Here is a 12,056-nt window from a genome sequence, read left to right on the forward strand (position 1 = left end):
GGGTGATGTGCTCAAAGTGACTGAGAAGGTTAAGGTCAGATCCTAACCTAGAAGCCAAGTTGCCCGATTCTCTGGTCTCCTAAAATGTTTCTAGTGATCATGTGTTACTAGGAGGGCATTTATAGACGGCATGTCTTGGTATAAAGGAAACAATAGATCTGGCACTCATCCTTACGCTCCACAAACCCTGTTCATAACTGGTCTTTCCCCATTCTCTGCATGTGCCTAGCGGCCCCAACACAGACTGGACTGGCCAGGAGGAGAGAAAGGAGGGAAAAAAGGAAAGACACTGTAAGAAAGAAGGGGGAGTAGACTTGAAAATGTTTTCTTGTTATCTTCTCAAGTTTAAGAGAACTAAAAGAAATTGAGGAAAAATAATTCTCTTCCCATTGGAAAAAAAATTACACTTTTCTTTGTTCCTACAAAAAATTGACAAAAATGGATCAATTAAGCTGGAAAGCTGCATAGCCACTTCCTGTCTTCCTCTTTGTGTGTCATCCCATTTGAAGTAGCAAGAAAACCTTTCATAATGGATTGGGACAAGGCCAGGAATCATTGAATGTTTGGAAGCTGTGCCCAGACTATTCTGCTTATAACAAAGAGAATAAAATATATCATTTGTCATAGTTTCCACATGACTTCAATATTGCATGTGAGCTAACTACTCTTTCCCCATCTGATCAGGGACGTTACTGACAGAGATACAGCAGGCCCCTCTTGCGACTAAACACATGAATGCCGTCACCAGATCCCAGGCAAGTCCACCTACCAGCTTTTGTAAAGTTACTGTACGGATAATGGAAGAGAACAGCTTAGATGTGCGTCTCATGTTACAGATAGGACAGTTTTGGTCATTTAAGTTTTTAGAATGATCACTGTGTGTAACAAGACAATTGTTGCAGTATTTACAGAGTTTTTGCTTTTTTTCATTTTTCAAACCACATGATGTTTCCTTCATTCAGGCAGATGGGTGATTCTCAGCTCATCACTTCAAGGAAAGGATGTACTGCTGGGAAAAAAATAAAGCTGCCTTGCTTACCATTTTATTTCAAAAGTTTTAGTCCTATAGGCAAATCAAAGGACAAGCATCAGTTACAGATTTAGGAGATGATACACTGAAATAATACAAGCTAGCCTACCTGAGGCAAAATAAGCATTTTCTAAGTGGAGCAAGGGGGAGAGGAGAGAGTATCCGAGTAAAGCAAGGAGGCATAAGTATCGATGGGTCCTTGGAGGAACATTGAACCTTGTCCCCTAGAGACATCTTGGAAAGAAAACCACAAGACCTCTGGGCCACTTTCATGTATTAAATAAATCTCAGTGCAGCCCTGGTTAAAACTTCCATCTTCATTTCTCTCTTCTGCTCTTTGAACCTGAGGCTTGACTCCTGGCTGCAGTAAGGTCAGCATGGCTTGCTCTGTTCTCTTCCTCTGCCTTTTGTCTTTGGTTCTAATTCCCTTGAGGTTAGGGAAGAAACAAAAGTTAAGAAGAATTTTTTTAAAATGGCAGACAGGTTCTCATTTAACTGGTGTGCACCTTTGGGTGTCACTGCTTTCCTGCCCAACCACTGATGGCCTCGATGTGCGAGCATCCCTGTGAGAGAGCAGCCGGGGACCCTCAGGAGCCTCCTCAAGGCAGGATCTCCCCCTCCCTGTCAGATCCCATTCAGGAAGCACTCCCCATGGCCTCTTGTCTCCCCTTTTCCTGGTGGAGAACTGGCTGATGACTCAGGCCTGCCGCCTTCAGAGGTGGCACCTGTGGGACACAGCACTCACTCCTCCTCACCGTGCCTCATGGAGACACCCAGGCAGCCCCAATGCTGCCCCCCTTCACTGTACCATCCTTCTCTGATTTCCTCATCTTCTGCTTAAGTAGATGCAAAAATAGATCAAAATCTGCTCCAGAAACAGATATCCAAAGACAGAATGCCATGCAGTTTTCCTTTTTACTCCGATGATCTCTGTCTTTAAAAGCAAGTATTTTAGGATAGCGATGTCTGAAGTGGCTCATGGGGAAAGTGGAACACTCTGATGATACTCTTCTCCTGACTGCTGCATCCCTCACATCAGCTAAAGAAGTGAAGATCAGGGGTTGCAGGGTCTGTACTGTTGCTTCTTCATAAATCCTAGAGTGCCTGAATGTGAGTTGTTCTTAATGGAAAATGGTGAACGCTTAATGCCTCTTGGTCCCTAGTTCTGGGTCCCAGCTGCCAAATTTGTGACAATGAAAAATGCTCCAGAGTACATCTTATTCATCTAAATGGAAAAAAAATCTCTTTGATTCTATAAGTGATTCTAAATAAAGGTTTCTGATTCTTAAGAGAAAATAAAAAAACATACATATATAGTCCAATATTTTATATTGTGTAATTTATATATATTATAATTAAATATATGCCAATAATATTAGTAATATCAATTAATATTTACCAATTAGATGAGCTTGAGGAACAAAATTCAATAATAAGCCCTGCACCAACCAAGTCACCACAGATACAGGAAAAGGAAAGCCTGGCTGTGCGGATATGGCCGAAGATTAAACATGGTCATAAAACAATTATAAGTCATCAGTGTGGTCTCTCCTGGAAATTATTAGGAGAACTATGAAGGCAGAGGTCAGATAATTATTGTGCTATATTTTGCAATAAACAAAATTTTATCAGTGTTGTAAATTGCTTTCTTCAATATGAATTTTAAATATTGTAAAGAATCTAGAAAGAGTAAAAAGATTAATTAAAATTATGAAGTATAATATATTTAACCTTTAGAACAGAGGAGGAAATATTAAGAAATGACTGACTCATGGCCTTTAACATATAGAGAGGTTTTGTTTTTTAATTAAAAATAAAGAATGAAAACAAATAAACAACGAACACTTACAAAAATCTTTGATCCAACAGCGTCCATCATCATAACAATAGCCCTTGGCATAGAATTCAGACTTTCTCCATTTCACCTTTGAGTACCTGCAGTTACAAAAGGCATTCCACTAACAGCTGGCCTAGCTCATTAACGTGACAAAAACTTGCACTTACATCAGTTTTATACCAAATCTCACCATTCATTAAACCATGGATAAATTTCTTTTTGCTGTTGTTGAAAACAAAAGTCATTACCTTGTTTATCATTAAAAAAGAGATTTTTTTTTTTTTTTTACTAATCAAAATAGGATATGGTTTAATCAGAATAAGGTGTTACGTGCATTAGGTGTCCCCAGGTGGGTTCTGAGGTTCTCTAACCACCTAACATCTAAGTGAATACACAACACATACATTTTCATATCATCCCTCCTCCTGAAATTCAGCAGTCTTCCATATTTTTCAGAGTTTTTCAGAGTAAAATCTCCCAGTCACTTGAACCAAAATCATCAAGTAACTCACTAAAAAAGTAAACCCCCAACCTCATGCCAGACCTATTGAATCAGAATCTGTTGATCAGAATAAGACATATTTTTTCTAAATGTGATTCTTAAATGTACAGTAAAATTTGAGAAATACTCTCCAATTGGTTAACTCTGGAGTTTTTATGTTTTAATCTCATCTTATATTGCCTGCAGCGTTTACTTTATCTCAGAAATCCTTTCATCTTTAAACATTCTTAAGCCTTAGTTTTCCTCAACTGAGGATAGGTTAATATTACTTTGCGGTTTTTAGATTATAAAATGAGTTGTAAAGTGCTTAGCAATGGACTTGGCATATGGTAAGTGTTCTATAAATGATAATAAAGATGATTGTGGTAATGATGCGAATGACAAAATAAGGGCAGGTGGAAACAAGGATCCCATGATAATTCTCTGATCTCTTTCCCTGAACACACTGGGCAGACTTTAAAGCTGTAAACCCAAAAGATTAAAATTAAACAAAACCAGATGGTGTGGATTAAAGAATACCTCTCTTTCCCTAAATCAGGAAATTTCCACTTCTGCTTTCCTTCTTTGTAGACCTTGCCTCTTCCCCTCCCCACACGGGAGGGGGGAGGAGGGCTGATTCTGTTGTTCGCAGTCCATTTATGAGTAGGAAATTAGTCCTTAGTCTAACTTAAAATGTAGGACTCAAGACTCCACTCACTCTGCTTATATCGCTTGCATTTTAAGTCTTTGCCTACCTGTGATAATAAGCAAATCTAAGGAGAGCTAATTTAGTACGCTGTGATTGGCTACCTCTTTCTCTTTCTCTTTCAGCTCAGATACTTGAAAATCAAGTCAACCCTTGGCTAGTTTGAGGCGTGGCCTATCTCTCCTACTCATCCTTATAGGAATTCTGAGCTTGCTTTTCTGGATTCAGAAGGAAGTAGGAAACTCCACTTAGGCCTGAACCTCAACCCACCTTTCCTGCTTTAGGGGTAATCAGGTCCTGGTTCAGCTGAAAGTTCTTCTTCACTTTCCATTTGTATTAAGCTAATACATATAAGCATCCTCAGGAATCTTCCCAGTGGTGAGCAGGGCAGGATTTGGCCAATCTTACGTCCCTGGAAATATCATCATGGCACATAAAATCCCCACTTCAAATGGAAATTACCAAACATTTTAGTTGAATAATAATGAATATATGACATATCGAAACATGTGGGATACAGCAAAAGCAGTACAGAAGGTCCCTGACTTACGGTTTTCTGACTTATGATGGTATGAAACTGATATGCATTAAGTAGAAACCACATTTCAAATTTTGAATTTTGATCTTTTCCTGGGCTAGTATGATGCTCTCTTTTGATGCTGGACAGCTCCCAGCCAGTGTCTGGATCACAAGGGTAAACGACCATCACACTAGTACCAAACGTAAAATAGATAGCTAGTGGGAAGCAGCTGCATAGCACAGGGAGATCAGCTCGGTACTTTGTGACCACCTAGAGGGGTGGGATAGGGAGGGTGGGAGGGAGACACAAGAGGTAGGAGATATGGGGATATATGTATATGTATAGCTGATTCACTTTGTTATAAAGCAGAACCTAACACGCCATTGTAAAGCAATTATACTCCAATAAAGATGTTAACAAAAACAAAACAAAACCGGTCTGAACCCAGACAACCACTCTGCTTTTTGTTTTCAGTACAGTATTCAATAAATTACATGAGAGAGTCAGCACCATATTATAAAATAGGCTTTGTGTTAGATAATCTTGCCCAACTGTAGGCTAATATAAGTGTTCTGAGCACGTTCAAGGTAAGCTAGGCTAAGCTATGATGTCCAGAGTTTAGGTGTATTAAATGCACTTTTGACTTAAGATATTTTCAACTTATGATGGGTTTATTGGGACGTAACCCCACTGGAAGTCAAGGAATATTTGTAATTAGAGGCAAATTTATGGATTTAAATTCTATTTGTTAGGAAAGAAGAAATGTTGAGAATCAATAGTCAAACTTGCAACTCAAAGAACTAGAAAAAGTAGCAAGATAAATAAAAGAAAGTAAAGGTAGCAAATAATAAACTATGTGCGGAAATAACAAAATTGACCAACTTTCACAAGAAAAAAAAACAAATATATAAGGAACCCCTTACCCGTTAAAGTAACTGAATCCATAATTGAAGGATTTTTAAGTTTCTCCCATAAGTGAAACTATGCTTAGATGGCTCACCTTGAACTTTCTGAAAATTAAAAAAAAATTATTAAAAACCTTGCACAAATTCTTCTATAGATAGAAAAGGAGCCATAAATTGCAACTTATCTAATGAACTGTTATCATCTTGATACCAAAATCTGACCTAAACATTTTAATGAAAGAAAAAGTTGAATACCAGTATCACTCAGGATCCTGGACAGAATGAACAGTAATCTCTGCTGTCTGGCTATGTCACAAGATTTCATTCTCCATAGGACTACTTGGAAAGAGGTTCTGGGTGCTAAGTAACTACTTCTTCGAGGAGGGGAAAACACCAAAGATGCCCTGATTCCAGAGCCCCAGCTGCAGGGTTTGTGTACAGGCTGCAGGTGCCTGGGGAGCACTGTGTTTTCACAGCACAGAGGTAAGTGGCTGAGTCTTCAGGTTTAGGGGCTGCGATGTGCAGAGAGCTTCCCTTCTTTAACAAGGTGGCTTTTAGTCTTTCTTTCTGCTTTTCGTCCCCAATTGAGTAAAGAGCGAAGAGAAGTTCGGGTCCCTTCCCAGGATCCTGTCTATACCACAGTAGCCCGTTAAAATTGCTGACCGTGTAGCTGCAGTTGAGGATGAGACTGTCTCCCTCCTGGATTTTCAGGGTCTGAGGACTCTGCTCCACCTTGTCTTCTCCCCTCAACCCTGTTCAGGAAAACAAAATCAGAAATGAAACAAAGCTTTCAGTTCAGCAGTTTTGAAAAATTCCGAACAAAAAGCCTGGGATGAGCTGAGACTAAACCCCTCTCTCTCTTCTCTCCAGCTTTGGATAAATGTGCCCTTATGGTTCTCATCTCTTAACCTCCAACTTACAGCCAAGCTGAAGCCACAAGACTATGAATGCACATTCCAGCATGTTCTCCATCCTGATATCACACTCTTGATACAATTTTAATGATTCCAAATCTTCTCCCCTGAGGAGCTGCTCCTGTGTCTTAGTTCTCCTTCTCTAATGCACGAGATAGCCTTTCTGTAGGTGGCTCAGCCAATCAAGCGCAAATCCTCTAGTACCTGTCATTCTTTTGACGGTTAAGGCACTGGAGGAATGAGAGGAATGGAACCACTGCCACCTGGTGGTCACAAACATAAACATCTCACAGGACCCACTCCATGCCCCCTACAAAGACAAAAATTGATGGGAGGACATTTTTTATATTGGTGGGCATAGTGCATATGAGGTTTAAAGCAGTAATCAGAAAAGCCGCCTCTGCCTGCAATTTGAATCGTTTCATTGTTCCTTGTTTGGCCTTTAAAGCTAAACTGCTACCAGAGGTTATAAAAGTTGAACCCAAGCATAGGTGTAATGGATTGTGTTTCTCTTTATAGTACACAAGAATCTCAGCAGGTGAGACCTTAAAAGGACTAGAGTGCTGAAAAAAGCGGGGGGATAAAAGAGCTGTGGATATGTCTGGAGACCTCTTTGACAGAGAATTGGGAACATAAGTTAAGAAACCATTGCTTCAAATAATTTTATGCCTGGCTACAGGGACCAAGTGCAACTACAACTCAGGGTCACGAACTTGATAGATCTTAGGAGAACAGGAGGGAAGAGCATGGCAGAGGGAAAGCAGAGCTCTCCATTCTAGACCCTGGAGAGATCAGAACATCACAGGGCAGAGTGGGGAACAGGAAGATACGTATAGCAAAACTAGTATTGTTTAATTTGTTTGGTTCTATGACACTCTGCTGGGTTTTTTGTTTTGTTTTGTTTTTGTTTTTACATCTTTATTGGAGTATAATTGCTTTACAATGGTGTGTTAGTTTCTGCTTTATAACAAAGTGAATCAGTTATACATATACATATGTTCCCATATCTCTTCCCTCTTGCATCTCCCTCCCTCCCACCCTCCCTATCCCACCCCTCCAGGCTGGTCACAAAGCACCGAGCTGATATCCCTGTGCTATGCCGCTGCTTCCCACTAGCTATCTACCTTATATTTGTTAGTGTATATATGTCCATGCCTCTCTCTCGCTTTGTCACAGCTCCCCTTCCCCCTCCCCATATCCTCAAGTCCATTCTCTAGTAAGGTCTGTGTCTTTATTCCTAGGCTTCTTCATGACATTTTTTTCTTAAATTCCATATATATGTGTTAGCATACGGTGCTTGTCTTTCTCTTTGTGACTTATTTCACTCTGTATGACAGACTCTAGGTCTATCCACCTCATTACAAACAGCTCAATTTCGTTTCTTTTTATGGCTGAGTAATATTCCATTGTATATATGTGCCACACCTTCTTTATCCATTCATCCGATGGTGGACACTTAGGTTGTTTCCATCTCCGGGCTATTGTAAATAGAGCTGCAATGAACATTTTGGTACATGACTCTTTTTGAATTATGGATTTCTCAGGGTATATGCTCAGTATTGGGATTGCTGGGTTATATGGTAGTTGTATTTGTAGTTTTTTAAGGAACGTCCATACTGTTCTCCACAGTGCCTGTATCAATTTATATTCCCACCACCAGTGCAAGAGGGTTCCCTTTTCTCCACACCCTCTCCAGCATTTATTGTTTCTAGATTTTTGATGATGGCCATTCTGACCGGTGTGAGATGATATCTCATTGTAGTTTTGATTTGCATTTCTCTAATGATTAATGATGTTGAGCATTCTTTCATGTGTTTGTTGGCAGTCTGTATATCTTCTTTAGAGAAATGTCTATTTAGGTCTTCTGCCCATTTTTGGATTGGGTTGTTTGTCTTTTTGTTATTGAGCTGAATGAGCTGCTTATAAATTTTGGAGATTAATTCCTTTGTCAGTTGCTTCATTTGCAAATATATTGTCCCATTCTGAGGTTGTATTTTGGTCTTGTTTATGGTTTCCTTTGCTGTACAAAAGCTTTGAAGTTTTATTAGGTCCCATTTGTTTATTTTTGTTTTTCTTTCCACTTCTCTAGGAGGTGGGTCAAAAAGGAACTTGCTGTGATTTATGTCAGAGTATTCTGCCTATGGTTTTCCTGTAAGAGTTTGATAGTGTCTGGCCTTGACAGTTAGGTCTTTATCCATTTTGAGGTTATTTTTGTGTATGCTGTTAGGGAGTGATCTAATGTCAAACTTTTACATGTAGCTGTCCAGTTTTCCCAGCACCACTTATTGAACAGGCTGTCCTTTCTCCACTGTACATTCCTGCCTCCTTTATCAAAGATAAGTTGACCATATGTGTGTGGGTTTATCTCTGGGCTTTCTATCCTGTTCCATTGATCTATCTTCTGTTTTTGTGCCAGTACCATACTGTCTTGATTACTATAGCATTGTAGTATAGTCTGAAGTCAGGGAGCCTGATTCCTCCAGCTCCGTTTTTAGTTCTCAAAATTGCTTTGGCTATTCGGGGTCTTTTGTATTTCCATACAAATTGTGAAATTTTTGTTCTAGTCTGTGAAAAATCCCAGTGGTAGTTTGATAGGGATTGCATTGAATCTGTAGATTGCTTTGGGTAGTAGAGTCATTTTCATTATGTTGATTCTTCCAATCCAAGAACATGGTATATCTCTCCATCTATTTGTATCACCTTTAATTTCCTCCATCAGTGTCTTATAATTTTCTGCATACAGGTCTTTTGTCTCCTTAGGTAGGTTTATTCCTAGATATTTTATTCTTTATGTTGCAGTGGTAAATGGGAGTGTTTTCTTGATTTCACTTTCAGATTTTTCATCATTAGTGTATAGGAATAACCAGAGATTTCTGTGCATTAATTTTGTATCCTGTAATTTGACCAAATTCATTGATTAGTTCTAGTAGTTTTTCTGGTAGCATCTTTAGGATTGTCTATGTATAGTATCATGTAATCTGCAAACAGTGACAGCTTTACTTCTTCTTTCCGACTTGGATTCCTTTATTTCCTTTTCTTTTCTGATTGCTGTGGCTAACACTTCCAAAACTATGTTGAATAAGAGTGCTGAGAGTGGACAACCTTGTCTTGTTCCTGATTTTAAGTGGAAATGCTTTCAGTTTTTCACCATTGAGGATGATGTTGGCTGTGGGTTTGTCATATATGACCTTTATTATGTTGAGGAATGTTCCCTCTATGCCTACTTTCTGCAGGGCTTTTATCATAAATGGGTCTTGAAAGCTTTCTCTCCATCTATTGAGATGATCATATGGTTTTTCTCCTTCAGTTTGTTAATATGGTGTATCACATTGATTGATTTGCGTATATTGAAGAATCCTTGCATTCCTGAAATAAACTCCACTTGATCATGGTGTATGATCCTTTTAATGTGCTGTTGGATTCTGTTTGCAAGTATTTTGTTGAGGATTTTTGCATCTATGCTCATCAGGTGATATTGGCCTGTAGTTTTCTTTCCTTTGTGACATCCTTGTCTGGTTTTGGTATCAGAGTGATGGTGGCCTTGTAGAATGAGTTTTGGAGTGTTCTTCCCTCTATTATTTTGCAAGAGTTTGAGAAGGATAGCTGTTAGCTCTTGGTTTGGTAGAATTCGCCTGTGAAGCCACCTGGTCCTGGGCTTTTGTTTGTTGGAAGATTTTAATCACAGTTTCAATTTCAGTGCTTGTGATTGGTCTGTTCATATTTTCTATTTCTTCCTGATTCAGTCTTGGCAGGTTGTGCATTTCTAAGAATTTGTCATTTCTTCCAGGTTGTCCATTTTATTGGCATAGAGTTGCTTGTATTAATCTCTCATGATCTCTTTTATTTCTGCAGTGTCAGTTGTTTACCTCTCCTTTTTCATTTCTAATTCTATTGATTTGAGTCTTCTCCCTTTTTTTTCTTGATGAGTCTGGCTAGTGGTTTATCTATTTGTTTATCTTCTCAAAAACCAGCTGTTAGTTTTTTATTGTTGCTATCGTTTCCTTCATTTCTTTTTCATTTATTTCTGATCTGATTTTATGATTTCTTTCCTTCTGCTAACTTTGGGGTTGTTTGTCCTTTCTCTAATTGCTTTAGGTGCAAGGTTAGGTTGTTTATTTGAGATGTTTCCTATTTCTTAAGGTAGGATTGTATTGCTATAAACTTCCCTCTTAGTACTGCTTTTTGCTGCATCCCAAAGATTTTGGGTCGTCGTGTCTCCATTGTCATTTGTTTCTAGGTATTTTTTTTTATTTCCTCTTTGATTTCTTCAGTGATCACTTCGTTATTAAGTAGTGTATTGTTTAGCCTCCATTGTTTGTATTTTTTACAGATCTTTTCCTGTAATTGATATGTAGTCTCATAGCGTTGTGGTCGGAAAAGATACTTGATACAATTTCAATTTTCTTAAAGTTACCAAGGCTTGATTTGTGACCCAAGTTATGATCTATCCTGGAGAATGTTCCATGAGAACTTGAGAAAAATGTGTATTCTGTTGTTTTTCATGGAATGTCCTATAAATATCAATTAAGTCCATCTTGTTTATGTATCATTTAAGCTTGTGTTTATTATTTATTTTCATTTTGGATGATCTGTCCATTGGTGAAAGTGGGGTGTTAAGTCCCCTACTATGAATGTGTTACTGTCGATTTCCTCTTTTATGGCTGTTAGTATTTGCCTTATGTATTGAGGTGCTCCTATGTTGGGTGCATAAATTTTACAATTGTTATATCTTCTTCTTGGATCGATCCCTTGATCATAATGTAGTGTCCTTCTTTGTCTCTTCTAATAGTCTTTATTTTAAGTCTTTTGTCTGATATGAGAATTGCTACTCCAGCTTGCTTTTGGTTTCCATTTGCATGGAATATCTTTTTCCATCCCCTTATTTTCAGTCTGTATGTGTCTCTAGGTCTGAAGTGGTCTATTGTAGACAGCAAATATTGGGTCTTGTTTTTGTATCCATGCAGCCATCTGTGTCTTTTTGGTGGGAGCATTTAGTCCCATTTACATTTAAGGTAATTATCGATATGTATGTTCCTATTCCTTTTCTTAATTGTTTTGGGTTCGTTTATTGTAGGTCTTTTTCTTCTCCTGTGTTTTCTTCCTAGAGAAGTTCCTTTAGCAGTTTGTTGTAAAGCTGGTTTGGTGTGCTGAACTCTCTCAGCTTTTCCTTGTCTGTAAAGTTTTTAATTCTCCATCAAATCTGAATGAGATCCTTGCTGGGTAATGCTTGGTTGCAGGTTTTTCTCCTTCATCACTTTAATATGTCCTGCCAATCCCTTCTGGCTTGCAGAGTTTCTGCTGAAAGATCAGCTCTTAACTTATGGGGATTCCCTTGTGTGTTATTTGTTGTTTTTTTTTTTTCCTTGCTGCTTTTAATATGTTTTTCTTTGTATTTAAATTTTGACAGTTTGATTATTATGTGTCCTTGGCGTGGTTTTTCTCCTTGGATTTATCCTGTATGGGACTCTCTGTGCTTCCTGGACTTGATTACTATTTCCTTTTCCCATATTAGGGAATTTTTCATCTTAATCTCTTCAAATATTTTCTCAGTCCCTCTTATTTCTCTTCTTCTTCTGAATCCCTAAATTACTAAATGTTGGTCTTTAATTTTTTCCCCATAGGTCTCTGAGACTGTCCCCAGTTTCTTTTCTTCTTTTTTCTTT

The 12,056-nt window shown here is 38.4% G+C and overlaps 1 long non-coding RNA gene and 1 gene segment (V, D, J or C); both read right to left on the minus strand.

Moving 5' to 3' along the window:
• Positions 1-1,041: 1,041 nt before the first annotated feature.
• LOC117310703 (uncharacterized) lies at positions 1,042-4,522 on the minus strand. Its single transcript, XR_004524752.2, has 2 exons — positions 2,880-4,522; positions 1,042-1,457 (listed from the first exon to the last, which is right to left on the minus strand). It is a non-coding gene; the product is annotated as an uncharacterized lncRNA (long non-coding RNA).
• Positions 4,523-5,817: 1,295 nt separating this feature from the next.
• LOC117310702 (T cell receptor alpha variable 20-like) lies at positions 5,818-6,543 on the minus strand. The segment is given in 2 exon segments: positions 5,818-6,231; positions 6,400-6,543. Coding segments are annotated over 2 exon segments (436 nt in total).
• Between the last annotated feature and the right edge of the window lie 5,513 nt (positions 6,544-12,056).

This window comes from Tursiops truncatus, unplaced genomic scaffold (genome assembly GCF_011762595.2).
Source record: "Tursiops truncatus isolate mTurTru1 unplaced genomic scaffold, mTurTru1.mat.Y mat_scaffold_131_arrow_ctg1, whole genome shotgun sequence".
Taxonomy (NCBI): domain Eukaryota; kingdom Metazoa; phylum Chordata; class Mammalia; order Artiodactyla; family Delphinidae; genus Tursiops; species Tursiops truncatus.